Source organism: Micromys minutus (genome assembly GCF_963924665.1).
Source record: "Micromys minutus genome assembly, chromosome: 27".
In the NCBI taxonomy this organism is placed as follows: Eukaryota; Metazoa; Chordata; class Mammalia; order Rodentia; family Muridae; genus Micromys; species Micromys minutus.
Window position 1 is genome coordinate 41,003,020 of NC_137962.1, and position 25,768 is coordinate 41,028,787.

At 49.9% G+C, this 25,768-nt stretch overlaps 1 protein-coding gene across 1 annotated transcript; it reads left to right on the forward strand.

The window, feature by feature from the left end:
* The first annotated feature begins 1,396 nt into the window (after nt 1–1,396).
* Nucleotides 1,397–9,367, forward strand: MB (myoglobin). Its single transcript, XM_080939402.1, has 3 exons — nt 1,397–1,556; nt 6,487–6,709; nt 8,766–9,367. The coding sequence occupies exons 1-3, from the start codon at nt 1,462–1,464 to the stop codon at nt 8,910–8,912; spliced, it is 465 nt and encodes a 154-aa protein (XP_080795528.1). The 5' UTR covers nt 1,397–1,461; the 3' UTR covers nt 8,913–9,367.
* The last annotated feature ends 16,401 nt before the right edge of the window (nt 9,368–25,768 follow it).

Sequence of the window (25,768 nt, forward strand, 5' to 3'; positions counted from 1 at the left end):
CACACACACTCACACACACTAATATACACTCACACATATACATACACTCACACACACAAACACACACACACCTACTCAAACTGACACACACACAAACTCACGCACTCACACACACTCACATATACAAACTCACACACACACAAACTCACACATACACACACACTCACACACACTCACACATACTCACACACACTCACACAAGTACTCACACTGACACACATACAAACTCACACACTCACACACACACACAAACTCACACACACTCACACATACACACACACTCACAGAATTCACAGGACAACTTTCAGGAGTCAGCTTGCTTCTCCCACCATGTGGGTCCTGAGGATGGAATTCGGGTCTTCAGACTTGGAGGCCGGTGCCTTTACCCTCTGAACCATCTCTGTAGCCCCCAACCAAGGTTTTCAAGAGCATGAACTGTGGGTCCAGACTCACTAGGCTCAAGTTCCAGCTGTGTCATTAATCCTGGGGACCTTGTCAGTGTTTACCCTAAGGGCTCCTTAGGGGATTGCAAGAACTAGGCAAAGAGAAGAGGGTCTGTGCCTGGCAGAGTCTGAGCGTGTTGGCAGCTACCACCCTGCTGGAAGTGTCAGTGCAGCAAGGGCAGTGGTGGGGCAGGAGATCATAAGGAAGGGGAGGAGCTGAGGATTTCACCAAGCACAACCTTGCAGAGCTGGGAGCAGAGCACAGAGCTCGGCATTCTTCAAGTCAGAGCCTTGTGTAGGTTGGTCCAACCACAAGCACAGACCCACTGTGGCCCATTTGTGCCACTTTCAGCTCGGCTTGGAGCATCAGGAAAGTAAGAAGAGGGCCAGCAAGATGGCTCAGTGGGTATAAAGACTTGCCACCAAGGCTGAGGAACTGAGTAAGATCCCTGGCTCTTTCTGAAAGGAAAGAATCAACTCCTGAAAGTTGTCTTCTGACCTCTACAAACATGCTATAGCATACACATGTAATTAAAAACAACAACAACAACAACAAAATCTGTCAGAAAGTGAGAGAAGGAGATTTCTGGGGGCTAGCAAGATGCCTGTGCCCAAGCTTAGAAACATGACAAGTCCCCTTGGGGCAGCAGACAGGGGGAGAATTGGGTTTCAGCTGCTGGCAGTGACTTCGGTGCCCTTTCTGTGGGCTTGTGCAAGTCCAGACAGTGGCCTGGCTACTTCCCACTCCCCACCCCCTACTGCCCCAAGCTGTCCTAGCTCCCCACAATGGCACTTGCCCCAAAATAGCTGCCCATGTGAGGATGTGAGGGCCAGAGAAAGGCAGAGATTAGACCCCTGGGGGGGGTGAGGACGGTGGCAGGAGGGACATGTGGCACCCAGTGATCCTGGCCAGACTAGCATCCAGGAAGGTATAAAAGCCCTTCAGGACCAGGTGGCCTCAAACCACAGCTGACAGCCGGTCCACACTTTCTCCTTTTTGTCCTCTTTAGAAACCACTATGGGGCTCAGTGATGCTGAGTGGCAGCTGGTGCTGAATGTCTGGGGAAAAGTGGAGGGTGACCTTGCTGGCCATGGACAGGAAGTCCTCGTCAGGTAAGAAGAAGAGACCCTTATCCCAATACCTGTTCTCTGAGGATCACTATATGCCTACCAGGTGGAAGTTGGCAGGGTAGACCAGTTGGCTGCAATGATGAGGTCAGATTTCACTTGCTTCTAAGTGCTGGAGACTGGAGTGGGGAAAAGAAAAGGGGATCCATCTATCTCAGCTGATGTCAGCAACCAAAGCAAGCTTGAGTGTCAAACAGCCCACCAGATGAATCTTATCATGGCAGAGTCAGAATGGTGAGGGCAGTGATAGATCATGTCTACTAGTGTGCACTGAAAACTTGGATAATGTCTGCAAAGAATTTCTAGACATGCCAGAAAAATTGCAGATTCTGAGCCTGGGCAAAGGGAGGGGGCTGAGGCTCACACACAGGGACTCAGTGATCACCCAGAGGCTGTGGCTCTTCCCTGGGTCCTGGGCTCGGCTGCCTCAGAAGCCTGATAGGATATGCATGAGTGGTAATTTTTGGCTCTGGGGAGAGGTTGCCCTGCTGCTAGCAGACCCTGCCATGTCTGTGAAGCTGTAGTTTGAAAATAAATTCCCTGCTATTTATGATCTAGGGTGAGTGCCCCTCCTGATCTCAGTGTTCTTCCCTTTGTCTGTTACTAAACCCTCTGCTTGGGAGCAAGGTCGTCTGAGGTCAGAGCCCTTTAGGTGGCCATGCTGGAAGGCGGCTCACTGGCTGCTGGAACACCTGGGTATCTCAGCTTCTTCCTGCCTGTCTTTCTCCCCCAATCCCTCTTAAATGCTGGGCCTGCAAGCCTATCTAACTGGACTAACCCCCATCCCAAATTGGCATCAATACCTGGGCTACAGATTTCTTATGTGACCTTGGACAAGTTGTTCCTCCTTTCTAGGCTCTATTTCTGCCTTGGACTGTCACTGTCTCTGAGACCCCTGCCCACTCTCATGCCCTGGGATTCAGAGTCTACCCTGTGTTTCTGTGGAGAACAGATTATTGAGGGCAGAATTTGGTAGGACAGAGTCTTGAAAGACTCCAAGGCTGCCAGGGCCTGGACAGAGACTTGGGGCTTGAAGGCGATTCAGGGGACTCTCCTTCCTTCCCAGGGGAGTAATTGAGGCCTGCCAGGACCCAGGGCCAGGTGGGGTACAATGCCAAGACTGCTGACCCTGGTAGGCCCCAAGAGCCTAACACTCCATCATATTTCATGCTTGGGTCATGGGGCCACACCAACTGCCCCTGCACTCTCCTGTTGGGGGCACAGGGAAGTGGCCTACTCTCAGGGTAGCAAGTGTCCCGTGGCACTGGGCTCCTGGACTGTCTCAGACACCAACCCCAGCCTGTCTGGTGACTTCAGCAAGGTCATTTCTGCAAGTACCTTAGCAGAACTCTGAGGTCTGGGCTGGTAAGCACAGAGTTCTAGAACAAGGAACAAGCAGCAGAGCTGTGGGTACCAGGTGGGAGGGGCTGTTCCCTCCGAGCCCTACCCTACCTCTTCATGACCCGAATACACAATACCCAGGAGGCCAGAGGAGGGCGTTGGATCCCCTGGAACTGAGTTACAGATGATTGTGAGCTGTTGCGAGGTTGCTGGGAATTGAACTTACGTCCTCTGGGAGAGCAGCAGATGGTCTTACTGAGCCATCTCCCCAACCCCTGTGATGACATCTTTGTTGGAGAAAGGATTTTGGAGCCAAGAAGGTTTGGAAATGACTGGCAGTGACAGCAACCTTTCACATAATGAGAGAACTGTCCCACAGAGTCACAAACAGCCTGTGCCAGTGACGGGCCACCCCTGAAAAAGTCTCCTGGTGGTGATAATGGCGGTGACGGTGGAGAGGAAGGGAAGGGAGTCTCATAAAGTGAGCCCTGTGTCGGATCACCTTTATAAAAGCATTAACTCATGTATCACAGCTAACAGAGAGGTTTAGCAACTTGCCCAAAATCACATAGCTAGTAAGACTGTGGGTAGAATTCAAACTCAGGCCACCTGGATGTGGCCCATGCTCTTGGTGACCCTTCTATCCACCACCCCACATTTTCTAAGATGGGGTCTGATTGGGCAACTGTTTGGAAGGCAGGCAGAGAGGCAGCTTCCTTCCCTGACCAGCCAGACTGCCTGTATGCTGAGCCTAGCCTCCTGGCAACAGGATGAAGAAAAGGACTCTAAGAAACCATCCTTGGTCTCTTCAGCAGGGACTGAATCAGGTATGCTCAGGAGAATCCAAGAGTATGGGCTCTGGACCTCTTCCAGGGCTCCATCTGTGGGACTCGGGGTCTGGGAACAAGTGGCTGTGTGGGCCTGTAGGCCTGTTCCTCTCATCCTGTAATGTGAGCAAGCCGAATCCTTTTCTGCCTAGTGCTGGACAAAGGTGAGGCTGGGGTAGGCCTTCTAGAAGCTAAGAGGTCAGTTTGGCTTACTCTCAGTAAGTTAAGAAGACCCAGAAAGGCTGAGTGCCTGTTTCAGCATCCCACAGTACACTAGAGCCAGAACCAGAATGTAAGCATCTCTAAAGCCTACACCCCAGAGTCCCTGTTCTTGCCCTCTTCTGGCCCCATCCAGCCTGGTGGTGACCTTGGGCTCACCTGTGAGTGTCAGGCCTCCCATCTGTCAGCAGGAACTCTAGGGTCATTGTCGCTAGATAATAATAGTCAGGAGCACAGGGACCCTGGACAAGGTGCCAGAGACGAGCTGTCAGTGACGCACACAGCTCTGGATGGGCTCCTAGGGTGATGCTGTAATACAACCAGGACTGGGGGCAGGCCCCACCAACCCTCACGGCACCAGCTTGTGTGCATGGCTCTTCACCCATGTGCATGCTTGCATGTGTATGTGTGTGTATGTGAGTGCGTGCGTGTGTGTGTGTGTGTGTGTGTGTGTGTATGCTTCTGAGAACACACACGCTTCTGAGAATATGTGTATGGGGGTGGATGGCTTGCACACTATCATTTACAATGGATGCCATTGTGTGAGAGTCACAGGGCCCAAGTGGTCACTCAGAGGGTGAAGGGTAAGCCATAGTTAGACCCCTGTGGGACACTCAGGCTTCCCAGGCCTCAGTTTCCATAGCTATCATGTGGAGTCGGCTGCATGAGGTTCTTTCAGCGGGGCTCTGAACAGTGACGGTTGCCTTGGAGTAGCTTGGAATCCCAGAGCAAGACATAATTCATGCATGTTCCTGAGTTTGTGTAGTTGGGATGGGCACACGGTGGGGGTTCTCGGGGGGGGGGGGCTGTAGTCAACAGAAGCGGTGACTGACACTAGGTGAAGTGCTTTCGAGGTCTGAGAGCCTGTCTATGATGAGGGACCAGGGACGTGGAAGAGGGGCATAGATCAGCTGACCCAAGAGGCTATATGAAGCACTGGCGAGGGGGGATCATGCCCGCTGTGGAGCGCTGTAGCCTTCGATTCCAGTCATGCACCGGGAGGCAGGGCTCCACACTCCCTCTGCTGGATGCACGCTAGACCTCGTAGTTCCTCCTTTGTGACATGATGCAACCACAGAACTTGCTTCAGGTGTCCTGTGGGGATTCAGTAAATTACCCTGCAAAGTGCTTTAAAGGACACGTCAGTCCTTTGTGAATACTCTGTAGGTGGCGGTTTGTACTCTCTCATGAACAACTAACTCACTGTACACCCTAACCAGGCTGGTCTTGGAGTGGGATGGAACAGGGAAGGAACACCAGGCTCCCACACGAACACAGACTCCATTGGCCCCTTGAGGGGGTGGAACAGCTCAAGAGAAGAGTTGGGAGCATCAGCAGATCACAAATTTAAGGGATCACAAAAGAAGGTGACTCTTCAGCAGGCAGAATTAGCTCTTGGGTTGGATGAAGCAGCTTTAGTTCTGGTCACAGGAGGTCCTCCCCATGGACGGTGGGGCAGAGGCTAAGGGGACTAGGTGCTTCCCAGACAGCTTGGTACACAAAGACAAACATATGTGCTCACAGTGGTGCGTGTGTTATAAGGATAACATAGAGTCTGGGTAGCTGTGGTCACCCTGATAAACATGTCAGAGTAGGGCCCTTACGGGCATCATATATGAAGTCTACTGCTGTCCAGGATCCAGATCTGAGCTCTGACATCACCTTCTGTGACCCAGGGCAGGCAACTGCCTTTGACAGTGTTTTATTTGCCCACAAGTGGATCAGGGACTGGCCTCATCTGGAGAGGTTGGTGGCTCTTGTAGCCCTCAATGTCTTCCCAGAGCAGGACTTGGGTCCCTGGCTGGGTAAGACCAGAGCTCATGAGGTGTGAGGCGGGAGCAGCTGTGGCCTTTGGTGGCCCCCTTGCCATCACCAGTGGAAAACGGATGAGGTCGGGTCTGAAGTTTCTGCCAGCGTAGAGAGGTGTCATCGGCAGCCACAGATAGTCAGAAGGCCTAGAACTTTGGGTTTCAGCATCTTCAGGCAGAAAGCAATAAAGGCATCGCTGACACAGAAGAGGGGGGACTTCTGGGTCATACAGATCCAGTGGCTACCTGCCATCTCTGCACACTAGCCCTGGGACCCTCCTGGGGACATGTCCTGAGTCCTGTCTATGAAATGGGAAGGGTGTGGATGACACTGTAGGTAGGTGTAAGCCCAGCACAGAACTGGACACACAGGTGCTCCACCCCAGGACACCTCACTGTCTGCTCTCCAGAGATCAGGGCGAATGGGGTGACGATGGAGAGATATCACTTGCCTTTGGCCTTCTCTGTCACCAAGAGAAGAGGGTGACGGTATTGATTGTTCTGGAAGAACAGCAGCTGTTTGTCCTGCACATGCTGTGCCAGACACCTGATGGGTTCCCTCATTTGACCCATTAGATAAGGTCATGTCACCCCATTCGTTGGAGACCCTGAAGATAGAGAGAGGTGTGGTGAGTTGGCCCAGGCAGCACTGCAAGAAAGAGACACAACAGGGGTCCAGCGGCCTCCACGCATCTCACTCTATCCCTTCTGGTCCCATAGGCTGTTTAAGGAGCACCCTGAGACCCTGGATAAGTTTGACAAGTTCAAGAACCTGAAGTCCGAGGAAGAGATGAAGGGCTCAGAGGACCTGAAGAAGCACGGTTGCACCGTGCTCACAGCCCTGGGTACCATCCTGAAGAAGAAGGGACAACACGCTGCCGAGATCCAGCCTCTGGCCCAGTCACATGCCACCAAGCACAAGATCCCAGTCCAGTACCTGGAGGTAGGGGGCCATAGCAGGAGGGCAAGTCTCCCAGGGCAGAGATTTAAATCCCAGCTTAGCCACTCAGTGTGAGCAGCCTGCCATCTCCCCACTAAGCCCCAGTTCTCTACAACCAGCCCCAGCCCTGTTCCCCTTGAGAGTGCTGGGGCTTCACACAGCATTCTATGTGGTGTTTTGCTCTAAATGCTGGGCCAGCACCTTAGTGTAAAATGTGACTGCTATACCCCTTGCCTTCTCCTCATAAGCAGTTGTACCCACAGGACAGATGAGGAAACCGAGGCACAGACAGCTTGGGCAAGTCACCGAGGCAGCATTCCCACTCAGGGTTCTGTCAGGGAGTGGTGGCAGCTGGGGGTACCCTTTGTTTCTCTAATGCTCAGCTGCCCCTCTCCATGATGGCTCAGATACCAGCTCAACAGTGGCCCGAAGAGAGGCCAGCAGCCTTCAGGGGTCCTGATTCTGCAACTGGAGTCACAGGGCAGCGCCAGACACATAACTCCCCCCACTCCCTGAAGCTCTGCAGACCCAGGCTCCACAGACTTTGCTGTATCCGTAGACTGAGACAGATTTCCCAGAGGTGTGTTTGTGAAGATGTCCTGTGCCTCTGGATGCACCTGTGTCCCTCAGTGTCCCCATCCTCTGTGTCCCACTGTCAACTCTGCTGTGTCATTTGCACACAAGGACTCTGTTGCAGTAAATATTAAAAATATAAATAATCTTGTCGCTTTAGCGGCCCTGAGGTCTCACTCCTCAGGCCGGGTTTTAGTTCGTAGCCTTGAGAACCTCTGGTGCCGGGTCTGAGCTGCCCTCACAGCCCAACCCTCTCTGTACAATTCCCTTCCCTGGCAGTTTTCTACCTGTTCTCAGCCTCTGTCCCAGGGTGTTTCTCTACCCCCAAATCCCACATAAATACAACTGTACAGCCCGATAGCTTTTCATACAGGTTTATATATTCAATTCTCAATCCACAACAACAAGATTACATCAAATAGACAAAGATACAAACTGCCCTTTTATATGAGATACTAGACTTATAAAATTCTTAATGTTCATAGCTATTTAATGCCAATTAATATCACCTGGGTCTAGCTGGTCCTTGGGAACCTCCATCTAGCCACGACCTTCACCCTCTGTCCTCTGACCTCCTCAGACCTCTCTGCCCTCTCCACCTCCCTCGCCCCGCCCAGTCACTGGCTTTCCTTTATTTTACTAATTAAAATGGGAAGGTTCAATTAGAGTCATGTGACTAGGCAGCCCTTCTTGGGGAAGTGGAATTAACATTAAAATACAAACAGCTTCAGGACAATCTACAGGACTCCAGTAAAAGAGGCCAAAATAGCAGCTGCACCCCTACTCCTGAGCTAGCAGGGGTGTGTCCACAGTCCCTGCGTCTAACCTCAGCTTATTATCTACCTGCTACATGACCTCAACCTGGTCACTTGGTAGTCTCTTCAGTAAGATGCCACCCCTTGGTACAGCAGCCAAAATGGTATGGGACCAAAGTCTAAGTCAACGATGGTAAATATTCACTCTGCAAGTTTCATCGATAGCTTTGGGATTCTGGGTGGCCCCAGTCTCCATCTGGTCAATACAGGTACCTGATCTCACCTGGTACCTCTTCCTCGGTCCCAGGTCCAGGAATAAAATCACATGATGGGAAAAGCCTCTTCCCAGGTGTCCTGATTGACAGTCCTGGTGGGCCAGCAGATGCTGAGCAAGGTCTCTTGTCTGCTATGTGCAAACTTTCATGGGCTGGCTGCTGGGCCTGCATCCTGCAGTAGTGAGGGCACAGGAGAAGTGAAAAAGGGGCTCCAGAGAGGCCAACTGGGTTCAAGTGACTTCGGCACACAGCTATACCCGTTCCTGCCTCAGTTTCCCCATTTACAAAGCAGGGATGGTGGTGGTGCCTGCCTCAGTGAGTACACAGAATGGCACCGGGGACATCGAAAGTACGCAGGAAACGGTCCTGTAACAAAGAGAGGGGCCGTGGGTACACATCCTCAGCTCGCGGCTTGCTCAGTCACATGACCTACAACCTCTTGTTTCCTTCTTGCAGTTTATCTCAGAAGTCATCATCCAAGTCCTGAAGAGCAGACATTCCGGGGACTTTGGAGCAGACGCTCAGGGCGCCATGAGCAAGGCCCTGGAGCTGTTCCGGAATGACATTGCCGCCAAGTACAAGGAGCTGGGCTTCCAGGGCTGAGCCGCCGCGGGCTCCCGCTGTCCAGCCCACCAAGCTGGGACCCAGTGTTGTATAGCAAATAGTGTGTGAAGTGCTCTAGGTTAGCAGAGAACAGGAGAGGGGAGCGTAGTGTGGCATCCACCCACACCCCTGGGGACAGAGCTCTGGGCAGCATTGTCCTGGAACCCAGAGGGACAAAGTAGCCTCTGCTTCCATGGCTCTGCTGGGTCATGCTCAGATCTCCTGTCACCTAAGTCCCAACCCACTTTCTCCTGGTTTGGGGGGAAAAATCCCATTTCCACTGTCATATTTGACCCCAAACCCAAGCCACTGAGTAGCAGACCCTGAGCTTTGGATGAGATGGAGGATTGCTTAGAGGAAGTGGAGGGTGGAAAGGGGCCCGTGAGCATCATAGTCTCCTGCGCCTCAGCGTCTCACCGACCCACCTTGTTTCAATAAAATATCCTGCAACTCTATCTCTTGTCTCTGCCTGGTATATTTTATCCGTTCCAGCAAGGGAAACACCCACAAGTATCCCTGGAAGAAATGGGAAGGTATGTTCCGGCTTGCAGGCAGACAAGAGATGTGAGACAGGCCCCTTTCTGCAGTCACCTCTCAGTGGCAGGCACACACTGGGCTAGGTTCAGGGACAGGGAGATGTCACTGTGGATCCAACAGCTGAGGTAATATGAGAAGGTGACCCAGCCAGACGTAGCAGAGCTGAGAGCCAAACAGTGGCCTAGAAGACAACAGGGACTCTGACCCCAGGGCTGAGCCCGTGGCCAACGGTAGCAGCTGCTGACCTTCCGGCTATCGAGAGGACAGACAACAGGGAGATACTATCCAAACCCAGGATGGGAGAAGAAACCCACATGTCCAAGGGCAGACTGCAGACAGTGTGGGAGCCTCACCGAGGACCCGGCGCAGGTCTGTTACTGAGGCTAACACAGTCAGAGCCAAGGTCAGCCACCTGTCCTCAAAGGCCAATTGGGTCAGGTAAACAAAACCAAAAAGCAGAGCAATTCTTTTCTAAAATTTTTATTTATTTAATGTATGTGAGTACACTGTGGCTGTCTTCAGACACACCAGGAGAGGGCATCAGATCCCATTACAGATGTTTGTGACCCACCGTGTGCTTGCTGGGATTTGAACTCAGCACCTCTAGGAAGAGCAGTCAGTGGCCTTAACCACTGAGCCATCTCTCCAGCCCACGCAGAGCAATCCTTGTGCTCACACCCAGAAGAGGAACAGAGAGGGCCAGAGTCCCACACCACCAACCCATCTTCAGGGTCCTAACGTGAGGTGAAGTTAGAATTCGGGGCCAGCCAGAGGTACTGGAGGCTGAGCAGACTGGTTGAGCTGTAGTCTGGTAGAGCATCCATTTTCTCCTCTTCTCTGTTCCGTGTGGAGCCTGACAGGTGTCCAAACTTAGGTGCAATCTCTTCCTGGCTGATAAGTGGCTGGACCAGACTTCAACTCTTTCTTTCCTGACATGAGATCACAGTCTGGAGTTTATTGTCTCAATAATCTTATAGCCAAAGGGAAGGACTTTCTTTCTTTCTTTCTTTTTTCTTTTTTTTTTAAGCATGGTGACCAGAGTTTGACCCACAGGAAGACAGAGGAAGACATCTGACTTCATGAAGTTGTCCTCTGACTTCCACAGTGGATGTACGCACGGGTGTCTGTGTGTCCACATATAAAAATCACATCATACATGCTCACACAGTACGAATGATGATTGATGAGGAGGAGGAGAGGAAGATGATGAAGATGATGATGATGGTGGTGACGATGTCTGCATTCCTAGGTGGGGTTCTGCCCTTACCTTATAGAAGTTTCATTGTCTGTCAGACAATGGGCTCCTCCTGACCTGTGATCTTCCTAGGGGCTGTCAGCGCTGGCTCTTCCCCAGCTATCAGACATCCGTCAACGTTACTGTCAGGGACATTCCTGGCTCCGGATCATTAAGTCAGCAGGAAGAAAAGCCGGCTGCCGAGGAATGCTAGGCATTTGTCATTTACCCTGCATTCATCCAGCAAATCGAGACAAACCTTGGAGGTAAAAATAGAACCGAGCTTAGAGCTCCGAGGTGCACACGCGGGCCAGCTGCCTCTTTTGTCACGGCTGAGCGGCTGCGCCGAGTCCACGAGTCAGGGGCAGGCGGATACTTTAGTTCGGTTTATTTAAGGCTTCTCTTCAGCCCCAGGCGAGCTTTGGCAAATTCCACACTCAGAGTCTTGTCTTGGTGTGGGGGTGTGGAAGTGGCAGATTGATTGCAACCATCTGCTCCTGGTGCTGTCCTCGGACCACTGGACCTTTAGCTGCTCTCGAAGGCCCTCCAGGGGCCCCTCCTGAGGTGGAAGCACAGACTCCCTTCACATTCAGACCCCAACCCCGCCCCCCTCCGAGCCTCGCTGTCTCCAGGAACCAGCCAGGCTGATGTCTCCTCCGGAACTGGCTTGGTAGGGAATGCACGCTGTGCTGTGCGCTCCTCACGGTGCCTGATCAAGGCAGCTTCTAAGGTTTGGGTCTCTGTTCCACGAACCCAGCTGTGGGGCAGAGAGAGTGCTCCCCTAGTCCACATGGGGTGCTCCGTGGTCTGGAGGTGATCTTGACTAGAAGCCTATTCTCTGAGACCAAGTGCCATCTGCCATCTTCGATCTCCGTCCTGCCCCACTCACAGAGGGGTTTCCCAATCCGAGTGGCAGGGGGGCCCTGTGAGCTATTCCAGCCTTTGTCCTGCCTGCAGTCTTCCGGGCTCAAATGGGACCTAAGCGTCCTATCTGCACACTCGGTCAAAGACGTGGGTTATTTCTTGTTTTTAGCAACCCTTCCCTGAGGCTTGGGCATAGAAATCTTCTAGTCTGTAAAGGTGTGGGGCCAAAGAAAGGAAGGCAGTTCCCGAGGGAAACACACCATCCCGCAGGGGCAAGTTAGACCTGTTTCAGCATCCTGAGTACTGGGATTATATGTCTGCCACATCTAGCTGTGTATTATTTTAAATCCAGAGTTATTACAGCAAAGTAGGATGAACGTGTGACACAAAGGCCACCACAAACAGTTGTGCCTGTTGGTGACCCCTGTGGGGCAGTGTGTTTTCATTCTGCACATCCCCCTGATGTGAGCAAAACTTGTCAACTGTGGGCATTTAAACAATCGAGTGCGGGCCAGACATGGTGACACGTGCTTTTAATCCCAGCACTTGGGAGGAAAAGGCAGGTGTGGATCTCTAGAGGCCTGGTCTACAAAGCAAGTTTCAGGACAGCCAGGGCTACACAGAGAGATTTCATCTCAAGAATAGAAATTAAAATTTTTTTTAAAAATCATGTTTCAGGAGGTTCCAGAGAGACCTTGGAAGCTTGGATTCTGAGCTGTGTGTCTCTGTGTGTACGTCTGTCCGTGCATGCCCTTGTACATGCTCAAGCATCCTCATATGAGATGAGTTCCCAGATGTATGCACATCTGTCCAGTTCTACCCTGCTCCTCGAGTCTCTCCTGTGACCTCAGTTTCCTGACCAAGCTGCTTGTCACCCTGTAGCTCCCATGAGCCCACAGCACAGTGACATCCTTGGGGACTATTAATTCCCAGCTGCCACCATCCAGCCCGGACTATGACAGGCGTCCAAGGGGACAGGAGCATCATCAGGTGAGCAGAAGCTGCTGGCAGGGGCAGCGAGGGACACAATGTATAGACTCAGACTAGGTTCACGCCATGAGAAATGATACAGAAACATCTCACCGACTGCTCTCAGCAGCCCCACGTCAGGGAGCTGTGGCCCCAGAGTCTGCACAGCAGACAGAGTTCAAGATGGCTTTAGGAGTTGCCTAGCTCTAATTGTATGGTTTAGGATACAGAGGTTTTCAGGTTCTGTCCCTGGCTTCCTGTCTCTTTCTCTGTCTGTCTTTCTGAATGCCCCACCTCCACGAGCAGGTCTACTGACCTCTGAACTCTCTGTCTTGGTTTCTAGCGTCTCTCCTCCAGACCCATAAATCTCCTGAGACCCCATAATAGTTGAAAATGAAAAGAGAGAGGTTCACAAGCATAAAAAACCGTCTGGGGGGCTATGGGACTGTGGCCGTTATATAGTGGAGTCTGGCTCTTTGGGAGTGCCCAGTGGTTCGAGGTCAGATGCATGGCTGGAGAGCTCAGCCTGGCCAGATAACAACCCAGAGGAACTAGCCAGTGCCAGGGTAGGACTGCCCCAGTGAGAACACAGAGCTGGCTGAGGCCATAGGAGACGTGCAAGGGTGCACTGTCCTGGGTGCTGGCCAGGCTCACCCTGGCACTGACTCCTGGTGTTGGCAGTCATGGCATCTTGAGAGGCAGCTTTACCAGAATAACAGGTGGGGGGCAGAGGGGACTATGATCCCATGGCCAAGCTGAGTCATTCCTCATAGCCAGGAGCTGGAAGGGGCTCACCTAAGTGACATAGGACTGGGTTGAGCTCCCCACTTATACAATGTAGTCACAAGGCCTCTCTACCCACAGCTCCACATGGAACGACTGCCCTCTAGGCCCTCTGCCCCTGCAACTCAGGAGAATGCCCCAATCCTCATCCTCAGCTCCCTTTGTACCACTACCCCACTCCCCAGGTACCAAGGCTGCTCAGAAACCCTGGGCTCCAGGCTTAAGAAGGGTGACCAGGGTCCTCAGAAGTCTCACCATCTTCCACACACCATTTTCAGTTGCTGAGCTGTGTGGGCTCAATCCAGTACTCGGTCGATCTGAGCCTCAGACCTCTCTCCTCAGCAGAAATAAGATCTCAAACAGCTTATTCTGTTTTTGAAAAATAGGACCCAAGGGTCAACGTATCAGGGCCAAATGCAGGTCAGGGTGTGTGGGTACAAAGCAGAGGGAATACAGTAACTTCCACCTGGATCTCCAGACCAAGTCCTATGGGGCCTGGCTCCACTCAGACCCTATCCACTCACAGAGCCTCCGCAGCCTTCCAGCTCAGACTCGGGGCAAGCCTCGCCTCTTTGAAGGACCCTCAGTCACTCAGGGTTACCTTTGACCAGGCAGGGTGTGCTCCAACAAGACCTTAGTTTCCACCACTGAAAAACTGAGGCATTTTAGCTCAGGTTGTCTCCCTTCTGTTAGCTCTGTGGTTCTGAGGTTGAAAAAGGGTGGCATGTCTCATCATTGCCACTAGATGGCACCCGGGGGCCACCCATCTCCCTGAAGATGGACATGGACATTCCAACCTGAATCTTGAGCCCTGCCTTGCCAAGGTCATGAAGGCAAGGGGCCAGTTTAGGAGGCCAGGAGACATGAACTTGGAGGTTCCCAGCCACGGCCTCCTCTTAGTGAGTCCTTGGCAGTAAACTTCCTGGGTCCCTGAGACCTCAGGTTCACCTCCCAGGGAAAATACTGGCATCTTAGCATAAACAATGTCCTGGCTGCCTCCTGACACAGCACAGGCTTCCAGACACACCGGAGTGTTACTTTGGGTTTTAGGGTCTCAGGGTCTCTTCTGGGGAGAGGTCTGGGCATGGTGCCTAGAAATCTGGATCTGCAATTGGCTGTCCTCTTGCTGTGTGACCTTTGGCAAGTCACTTCCCATTTCTGGTCTTCTGGTTGGCTATAACTAGTTGCAAAAAACCTGGAGTGCCGTGGAAGAATCAGGATTTGGGAATCAGGCAGATTTGGAGTGAATACTGCCCATACTGTGACAGTATTCCAGCTGTGTGACCTTGGGCCTCTTTGAGCTTCTCTGGAGCTCCCTGGGTGTCTCTACCAATTTTGATTATCTCTTCTGTCTTCTTGGTTTCACTGAAAGTTCCAGAGGGCCTGGTCACGTCTGTGTGGTTGAGCAGCTAAAAGTGCTTGTAGAGCTTTTGTTTTTGTTTCTTACTAAGACAAGGTCTCACTGTGTAGCTCTGGATGTTGTGGGACTCAGTAGACCAGGCTGGCCTCGAATTCACAGAGATCCTCCTGCCGATGCCTCCTGTGTGCTGGGACGGAAGTGGTACCCCGCTACTCCTGGCCCCTGCAGTTCATCTACATAAACTGGATTCTCAGCTTGGAGTCCAGATAAGTCCTCAGTCTTTGAGGTCTGGTGTGACTATTTTCATTATTGAAATAATGGAAACATTCCCGTGCACTCAGCAGACATTGCTTAGATCAGTGGCTGCACTGTTTCTAATCACCGTGGGTCCTCACAGCTCATGTGCTGACAGGGAATTGAGGGCTGAAGAAGGTCACGCAGAGGTGGCAGAGGCTGGCTAAAGCCTAGCTCAAGAAACAGGAGTGTCAACAGCTGTAGCTACTAAACAGTCTCCAGAGACAGCCACATCCCATAGCCAGATATTTGACCACACTATGAATGCTGAGATTGTGTTACTTACTGGAAATAGTCTGTTTCTAGGGTGGTGTGGCTCAGCCTTAGCACACAGCTTTAATCCCTGTGGCTGGAATGTAGACACACCCTTAGTACACAATTTTAATCCCAAACAATGAAGGTAACGTTACTTTGTAGAAGGAAGCACCCACCTTTGTAAGTGATGTCTAACTGAGTGGCAGACAAAGTGACGAACAAGAGAAAGATTTGACAGAACAGGATATGCTGAACTCTCGGAAGAAGAAAGAGGAAAGAAGGTTACTTCAGGGGGAGCAGTGCAGAAAAGAAGAGGCAGTTTTACTGGGACAGCTGTACAGAGAGAAGTTGGAGAGAACAAGCTAGACACAGGTAAAGAAAGAATGAGTCAGAGAATAAGAAGGAGCCAGAAGATTGGAACAGATTGACAGAGATAGTCTGAGGTCAAGCTGAACAATTCAGGAGCAGCCAGATTGAATCAATCAGCATGGAGAGGAGTTCAAGGCAGAGCAGCTGAGTTGACCAGCCAGCCAAAGATCAGAAAGAACTGGGAAGGGTAAGTTTATTCAGCACCAAGTCTCAGAGACTGAAAACATTCTAGGCCTAGATAAGATTGTACAAAGGCAGGGCTGGAGAAATGGCTTGGTGGTTAAGAGCACTGACTGCTCTTCCAAAGGTTCTGAGTTCAATTCCCAGCAACCACATGGTGTCTCATTTGTAATGGGATTGTAATGGGATCTGATGCCCTCTTCTGGTGTGTCTGAAGACAGCAAGAGTACAGTGTACTACATAAAATAAGTAAGATTTTAAAAAAAGATTGTATGGAGGCTTCTTTATTCCAGGGCCCATGACACCTCCAGACACCCAGCATGCCTGAGTCCTGAGATGCACTTTTCTCTTTCTGAATATAAACCACGACTCTTTTAAAATTTTGCCTTCATCGGGCAAAAATAAATTTAGTTTGTGAGATTTAGTCCCCAGGACAGCTGCAAAAGATGAGGCGGCTGTTTTGAGCATCCTGTAAGCCTGGGGAAAGGCTCCGTTGTGGCAGATACTCTGCTTCTAGACACTGGAAACAGCTGTCAAGTTCAGAAATTATGCAGCCTCATGAGGGAGGAATGAGAGAGGTTCTGCCTGCGATGGGAAAGGGTTCCTGTGTGGTCCAGCTTAATCACGCTGGACTCTTTCTATCCTAAATGTAAGCGTATCTAAAGTTTCCAGAAGATGAGAGTCTACTTTTCAGGCAGCTCCAGGCAGCTCCATGGTAGGAAGGCTGTTAGCCTTTACTGCAGAGGGTCTTTCAGGGCTGAGAAACAGAAACCTCAAATCATCTGATGCTGTGAATTCTACGCGGTGTGTTTAGGAAGTCAGGGAGTGGATTAGGCCAAAGAAAAAAGTTTTCTGTTTGTTTCAATATGACACAATATCTCATATTGCCCAGGCTAGCCTTGAACTCATTATGTTTCTGAAGCTGGCCTTGGATTCCTACAGATTGAGTTCTGTGATGTACATGCCTCTCCCATGCCCTGAGACAGGGTTTTTCTGTGTAACAGCACTGGCTGTCCTGGAACTTGCTTTGTAGACCAGGCTGGCCTTGAATACAGAGATGTGCCTGCCTCTGCCTCCTCAGTGCTGGGATTAAAGGCTTGTGCCATCACCACCTGGCTTGTGAACAGGCCTATTCTACTGATCTTGGTGGCACATCTTGAAGCTATGCTGTGCAGCTGTTTCCTCTGAATTGCAACACACTCCTGGGTGGGGGGAAGAGACTCGGGAGATTTAGCAACCCCAGGAAACTTAAAGGCCTTTGGAAGATTGATAGATTCATAAGGCTACCTGTCAATCCCAAAGATGGGAGGAGAAAGACACCACCAACCCAAATCATCGTGGCCAAATTAATTAAAGCATGCAATTAATTAAAGCAAGTTTTTTAAATTCATGTACATGGGCTGCCTCCCTCTAAGGCAAGTTTGAGAGGCCAGAAATGGATGTGAGGAAGACAAGACTTTTATAGCTCAGGGGTAGGGGGCTTCCAAATGGAAGATTTGGTGGACAAAATGGGCATGGGGTTATAGAACCAGGACATACCATAGCAAGTTAGTCCTGCATGGGCTCCTGAAACAAAGATATGGTTGCAAGGTAGTCATAGCAACAGGTAGTCATAGCAACAGGTAGCCATAACAACAGGTAGCCATAACAACAGGTAGCCATAACAAGGTAATCATGGGTGATTATGTAACCTTTTGAAACAAAGGTAGGGTTGTAAGATAGGAAATAACTTTTTGAAGCAAAAGCATGGTTTACGCTCCTGGAAAGGCCATACAGGACAGTAGGGAACCATTTGCAGTTACAGGTGCAGCATCGCCCGATCCTTGAGAAACAGATTTAATCATAAATAGGAAGGAGCCTGTAAGACGGCTTATAAGCCTAAAATGGAGAGAGGCTGTTTCTTCACATCCCCAAGGTTATGAAAACAGCAACCGTTGCTGGAACTCTGTGGCCACTCCTTTTCTTACAACCTCCATGAGGATTCAGGACTCAGGCCAAGCAAGGGTTGCAGGCAAACGCAGAAGCTCACTGCTGTCTGGATTCGGGAGTTACCTGGAGATTTTTCTAAGCATCGGATGTCCAGGTCTCTAACAATGAATTTTAATACATATATGTAGTAAGTTAATACTGTGGCTATTTTTCTTATTCCTAGCTAGTTTCCCAATAACAACCCAGGAAGACCAAGATTTATTTGCAACTTAAAAGCACAACTGGGCGTTATAATTCTAATCTGGCTACCTCTCAGACAAAATACCCAATACACTTACATTTTTGTATTTGTCTCTGGGCTTCAGGTATGTTTGCCCATGGTGCCTCTCAGGACCCCCTTCCATATGGTGAATTCCCTCTTCCTCTCTATCTCCCGCCTCCCCTGCCTGGTGGAAGTCCCACCCTATTCTCTCTATTGCCTACTTATTGGCTTTTCCAGCTTTTATTGATAAGACAGAGAATAAATGGTGAGCATTATTCACTCAAACTTGAGACAAGAGATTCTTAACATAGCCCTTAGAATGCTGTGCCTGGATTGAAACCACACAGTGGGATAGAGAAATCAGCATTTGAACAATACAAGGGTAAACTTTTAACATTACACCTATAAAAGTCCTCATGAAAGAGACCCTGGTATAAATTAGGGGTGCACAGGACAATACAGTAACCACAGCTTCCTCAGGCCAAGCCTCAGAACCAGTGCTTTGGCCGGGATGTAGACTAAACCATCTCGTTACTGAGAAGTAACGCACTGGAGAGGCACCTTCAACAACACACATGACCTTCAGAAAAGTCCTAGAGGCCACTAATGTCATCGAAATTTCACAGATCGGGAGAATGAGAGGTGGATCGTGGGGGCCCTTGCACAGTCACCTAGCCGCAAGGTAGCAAGCAGCACCAGGATTTGAGCCCTGGGTGGTCCAACTAACTCCAGCATGGAGATGCTTAACCATCAGCCTACAGTGTCAGAAAGAGGGGCCCGATGACTTTCCATACCCTCACTGCCGCTTTCCTGTTCTTGAGGAGATGAGGGAGGGCCTTGTACTGGTGCTTGGTCCCTCTCTAAAAGACTGTCCCCACACCACCGGCTGGCACCATGGGGTTGGGATTAGACAGACTCAGCTTGCCTCCTTCCTGGCCAGAGAGGCTTCTCAGATGCTGAAAGCCTTTGTGTACAGGGCAAACCCTGTACACAAAGGGTGGTTGACACAGGGTGGTTGCTCACCTTCGGAAGACATCAGTCACTGGAGAAACCCGGGACTCTCCAGAATCACAATGGGTTGGCCTTTCACGTGTTTCACCTGGGACTCTGCTACAAAGTGGGAGGGAGGGTGGTATCCCACAGGGCCCAGATTTGGCCATCACGCTAGGTTAACTCCAAGCTTTTAGCAGCAGCTTCGCACCTCCCACACACATTTGTGGAGCCGACTCTTCCGAGGCCCTTGTGCATCATCAGCAGACGGGGCCTGCTAAGGATAGCTGGGGGTGGGGTTTGGGGAGTGTGTGTGTGTGTGTGTGTGTGTGTGTGTGTGTCTGTCTGTCTAATTACAAGGTGCATCATGTGCCATTCAGAATAAAAGATCATCCCTGAGCTAGGATCTGTACTCCCAAACCTTACCATGTCCCTCCCTCTCTTCTCCGCAGGCGCCATGGCAGGCACCTAGTCTAACAGCAGCATTGGGACCTCTGCAGTTTTCACTGTCTCCAAGCCCTGGCACCTGACTGGGACACCCCAGACACTGGGGGTCACCTGGCCTGTCTAGTTCAATCAAAGTTCTTCCGTGGCTCACAAACTAGATGTTTGGTGCAGCTGCAGTGCTAATGAGCCCCCAGGGAGAGGGCACACCCTGCCTCATCTTTGTACATACAGGGAAATGGAGGTTCTAAGAGATGAGGAGTGGGTCCCGTGACCCCCCACCCCCGACCCAGTAGTAAACAGCTTTCCAAATCGCAACTTTTCTGTCCTATGGGCATGCCTAGAGGCTGAGAGGAAGGAGGCCAGTTGGAAGACACACCTTCTCGTCCCAGCCAGGGGATAGGGGCTGTTAAGGAAAGCCAGGACACAGACGTACCCTGCCTTGTGGAAACCAAGGAACGTGCCATGCCTTTCTAGTGAAGGGAGGCACTGCAAGCTAACCCCAAGTGGTTCCTACGGGTTCAAGTTTAGGACTCCCAAAAAGGGACCTGGGGCAAGATAGAAACTTTTCGCCCTAGGGGAGAGCTCTCAGACTCGTTCCAGTTTCTCCGGCTGGGGTATGGGATAAAAAACTAAACCTTAAAACATAAAAGCTGAGGTCGGGCAGTGGTGGCTCATGCCTTGAAGGCCAGCACTAGGGAGGCAGAGGCAGGTGGATCTCTGAGTTTAAGGCTAGCCTGGTCTACAGAGTGAGTTCCAGGATGGCCAGAGATAATATAATGGGACCCTGGCAAGGGGTACAGAGAGGGACATGGCAATAGTAAGAGCTAGAAGGACCAGAGATGGGATCAAGGGTCAAAGGAGCCTACGGCTTGCAGCCAGTAGATTTCTGTGGAGGCTGCTCCTGGGGCTGGAGTGGGGGAGGAAGGACTGTCAATCAATGAGCCTTCAAGAGGCCTCCAAGTTCTCTGACGTGCTGTCTTGTTCCAGTAGACTGATAGAAAAGAAATCTGATCTCCCACCAATAAAACCCAGGGATTTGGTTCCAGGCCCGTGTCTTTAAAAACAACAAAAAGATAACGAAAACAAAACTGTGTACCAAGAGAAAGAAGCCAAATGGGAGTGAGAAGAGAACTATGTCCACCCCTTCCCCACTCCTTCTATTCTTTCCCCTCCTCATTTGTTCTTGGCCAAGTGCGTGTGTGCATGCCTGTGTGTGTGTGTGTGTCTGTGTTGCTGCTCTGTGTATAGTATGATGCTAGCTTGATGTGTGCCAGTAGATGTGCATGAAAGATTTGTATACAGAGGTGTACATAGGGTGTGGAATGCTAGTATGTGTGCACACAGATACCTGTGGCCCTATGAGCCTGCTCCCAGAGCCTTTGTGTTTGTGGTGCTTATGAATATGGTGACCTGAGGTGTGTGTGGACCATAAGAGGCTGCCTTTGAGAGGCAGCTTGGAAAGTCTGCAAAAGCCTGGACGGGCATTGGAGGATTTACTGTGTCGTGCTGACTCATTTCAAGTGCACTACAGGTTCACCGTTGTGATCATTTCTGATTTTGCCTGACTAAAAACGTCAGGGTGGGCCTATGCAGGTGGGTGGGCTAACCAACCTTAGGGAGAAACAGCCCCTTCTCAGAAATGACCTCAGAGAAGCACAACCTGGCCTAATAATGGAATTGTGAGAACATCCAAGCAATTGCTGCGTTTGCTGCTTCTGGTGAGCTGAAGAATCAGGAGGGGCCAGGAAAGCAGCAACGTAGCTAAAGTGCTGAAGGACCTACCTGAGTTTGGATTCTCGGCACCCATTAAAGCCAAGTTCAGCATCACTGCCAGGAAATCTAGCTCTCAAAAGAAAGGCAGAGGTGGGAGGGTCCCTGGCCAACCGCCTTCAGTGAGAGGCCCTGTCTCCCCAAAAATAAACTGGGACTGGAGACATGGCACAGCAGTTAGGAACACATACTGTGTTTACACAGGACCTGAGTTTGGTTTCAAGCATGCACGGCAGGTGGCTCACAACAGCCTCTAACTCCAGCTTCAAGGGATATAGTGCCCTCTTCTGGCCTCTGAAGGCACTGCACACATCTGCACAGGAACACTGGCAAATCAATAATACATACATAATAAAATAATAGATGTGGTGCACACCTTTAATCCCAGCACTTGGGAGGCAGAGGCAGGTGACCTCTAAATTTAAGGCCATCCTGATCTACACAGTGAGTTCTAGGATAGCCAGGGCTACACAGAGAAACCCTGAGCCATCTCTCCAGCCCACTGTAGGGGCTTTTAAGGGCAAAAACCATACTGCCACCATATTTTCTCAAGTGGCTTTCTTTTATTTCCCAAGAACAACAACTTTTTGAGCATTTCAGAAAGTTGCCTGGTCCTTGGGAAGGTGGGTTTTACAGGTTAACTCTGGGTCTTACATTCACCCCTTGAGTTGTATCCTTGGTTAAGTCCTTGGCTCTATGATGAGCACTTGTTTATACTGGGATCTGGTACCCAGACAGGAATTATCATCTCTCTGAGGAATCGCCAATAGAATTAGCAGAAGCAGAAGGGCCAAAAGCCCTGTGATGGCTGACATCAGAGTTACTGTCTAGGAGGAACCTGGAGGGGGATGGGCCACCAGTTATTTCCTCTCAGGTCCCCTTTTTGTAACATTTCGAGTATACCAGATTAGAACCCCATATGATTTGTATAGAAATGACAATTTTCTCTGAAAGGCTTATAATACCTCTTTGTTCTGTATAAACCAGGCCAGCTGCCCTGTCATATTGGAGAACTATAGTTGATGAATCGTCCTGTCTTCATTTGGGTTTCTATTGCTCTGAAGAGACACCTTGACCAAGAAAACTCTTATAAGGACATCATTTAATTGGGGCTGGCTTACAGTTTCAGAGGTATTTCTCCATTGGTAAAATGAGCCAGTTCAAGCCAGATTAGAGTATATAAAGTCAGACTTATTGGGAAGCTGCTCTTGGGTGAGTTCACTGATTCCAGGGTAAACACCAGTTGTAGAAAGACATAGGGGGCAGGGGGAAGGGAAAGAGAGAAAGAATGTGTACACAAGCAGAAAGGGGTGGGAGGGGAGACAAAATGTCTGGATGGTACAGGAAGAGCCTCTGGGGGAAGGGCAACTTAGCCCCTGGCCTGGAATGTTCAGGGGTGAGGGCAGGGTATGCTATTTAAGGATTGAGGGATGCTGGGAGAACCTGGAGGCCAGGTCTGCTTTGGTATATAAAAATATATACCTCAGCCCCTTGTCCCAGGTCTGAAACCCAACAGTGGCCATTTTTGTCTCCTATTCCTTGGACTTAGCATTTCAGCCTGGAGCAGAGGTAAGGGTAGGGTGACATCATACTCCACTCTGTAAGTACTTCCTGAAACCAAGGCATCATTCTCAGGGCCCAGGAAGGCCGAAAGGCTCGCCAAAGGCTCAGCAGTCCATCTGGGCATCCGTCAGCAGCATCTGGTTAGCTGACCCAGCTGGATTGACAGGGACCAATCGAATCGGCCAGTTCACAGAGGCTTTCAGCCAAGTCCAGAGTCCGCAGTCTGCAGTCCGCAGGTGATGCCTGAATCGCGTCTGCCAAGTGAAAATCTGCCAAGACAGATATAGACTAGACACGGAAGTTAAAATTTAGGAACTTAGAGGAAAACCTCACATTTGGAACTTTCAGGCCCACAGTCCTAGTAATTGGGAAGAGGAGAGAGCTCCCCCCACCCCAACCCGTCCAGTTTAGACAGGTGGGACACAGGCTGTGCTTAACTGGAGTCCATCCAACCTGTGGATCCAACTCTTGGGACTTCTTTGACTCCCTGAAGCTTACATGAATTTTTAGTTTACAAAAAGAGATGAAAGTTTTAGAGAGATTAGCATTAACCTGCACTGCCACATAGCTGGAGCAGACTCATGCCTTTGAGTCCTAGCAAACAAACAAACAACACAAAAACTATAGCTTTTAGGTAAAAAGCATGCACAGAACATTTTTTTCTCTCTGCTCCGAGAGCCAAATACATGCTTTTAGCTAAATGAGAACCCCCCTGTAAGTGTATATTTAGGAGACAACCAAAGGAAATTTCAATTCTGAGCTTGTCGGTGAAAGGTAAGTCTCCAGTGTTCTACGGCGCTATCGGGAACTAACCAGTGTTAAAACTCTGAACCTTTGAAATCTTAGAATCCCAATGGCATAGAAGGGGAGAAAGAAATCTAAAACATTTCCCATTCTTCATATATCTTAAATTATTTTTATACCTGGCTGGAGAGATGGCTCAGAGGTTAAGAGCACTGACTGCTCTTCCAGAGGTCCTGAGTTGAAATCCCAGCAACCACGTGGTGGCTCACAGCCATCTATAAAGAGGTATGGCACCCTCTTCTGGCGAGCAGACATATACTCAAGCAGAACACCATGTACATAATAAATCTTTTTAAAAGGTATTTTTATACCTTTATAACTTGTGTAGATATTAACATTCTTCCCACTTCATCATTTATCAGAGATGAAACATGTTATCAAGGTGAACTTGTTTGCTTTTTCTTTTTGTATTTTAAGATATGTGTGTGTGTGTGTGTGTGTGTGTGTGTGTGTGTGCGTGTGTGTGTATGTATGTGTATATATGTGAATACACTGCAGCTGTCTTCAGACACAACAGAAGAGAACATTGGATCTCATTACAGGTGGTTGTGAGCCACCCTGTGGTTGCTGGGATATGAACTCAGGACCTCTGGAAGAGCAGTCAGTGCCTTAACCACTGAACCATCCCTCCAGCTCCCTTGTCTGCCTTTTCCTTACAAGAGACCCAGTAGCTCTAGATGAACTAACAAGGTGGCTGCAGTCTTGGGGCGAGGAGCCAGTTCAGTTGCCTTCTGCAGCCAAGCTGACAAAGCTACAGTTAAGCCTAGCCATCAACGCCATCAGAGATCCGAGAAGGATAACTTACAGCAGGAATCATAGTCCAAATGGCCTACAGATGAACAAAATGGCAGAGACATTCTCCATCACTTAAACACCCGTCCCAGGCTCCCGTGTTCTCCATGGGAACAGAGATACCAGGACAGCATCGTCTACACCAGGATTAGAAGAGGAGAGGCTTTTCTGTGGAGGAGAAACATGGGGAAATGACCTTCTTCTTCATCTAGGCAAAGTGGAACAACCAGCTGCCCAGTGTTCTGCTTGGCCACAGTTTGGGCTGGGCTCTGAAGGCGGGCAAGACATTGGGGGAGTCTTGCTAAGTATACCACAACCCAGGTGGGGTCATTGTTATATCCCATTATCATCTTGGAGACTTTGGGGGTCATCTCTAGGATCTGGGTTATCTCCATCTGTCATAGTAAGTATAAACATCTTAAATGCTATATTGGGGACCATTGTCTATTAAGTGTATCAGAGCTAACTCTTGTTGTTGTTTTTTTTTTAAGTTTCTTGCTTTAGGCTATACCCTGAAAACATATATATACACACACAGGGGACTAAATAAAGGGTTTGTTTTCCTTCTCAATGGGAGAACTCAGCATGACTCCAATTAGAGTTCTGATATCAAAGCGTGATCATCTCTCACAGTTTATTATGAAAATAATTTCTGACTGAAGCTCTTCTCATGAATCCAGTCCGTAGAAAAACTGGCAACGTTTTTTCCCTTGATCTTATATGGTGTGCCATTCTAGAAGATAACAATTTTTGTTGAGGTCCCAGACAGCAGGAAGAAGTCTAAAGAGCATGGTATCCCCCCCCCCACCCCTGCCTCACCAGTCACACAGAAATATTTCCTCATCTTTTATAATAAACAAGGAGAAATGGTGGAAAACCCCACCCCATAAGCCTGCTTTCAGTAACCTAGCAACAGCAGGCCATACCGTCATCAGCGACACTTTTTACTGCCACCCGGAGTTGCGCACTGTAGTCTCCCTATGCGCATGCGCTATACCCTCTCCCACGAGATCGTTTGCATGGTGTGACTTTGTGGGAATCCTTGGCTCTAATTCTGCCTCTCAAATCGTAATAGCAGAACACAGGAAGAGTTAGATGGAGAAGGAAAAGGTAGAAATGCTATAATACAGAACTCACGTCTTAGGAACCTCCGCTGTGGTAACTCCCACAGCATCTCTGTATCGGCCCTTGTGTCTCTGATTACTGTTTCCAATGGCCAAGCTGTTGTCTCTCAGCCTAGAGAGATTCTAGTGCTCTCTCTCCTTTAGGGAAGTCTCCATTATCTGCAGCGTCAGTTAGATCTCTGACAAAATTATCATTTGTCCCAGGACCAGCACAGTCCCCAGAAGAACATCACAGCAGACTGAAATGATCCATGAAAGATATATTTACTGACAGTCATATTGATTAAGTCAATGAAAAGTTCTGGGTCCTTTATTGATACCCAGACCCGA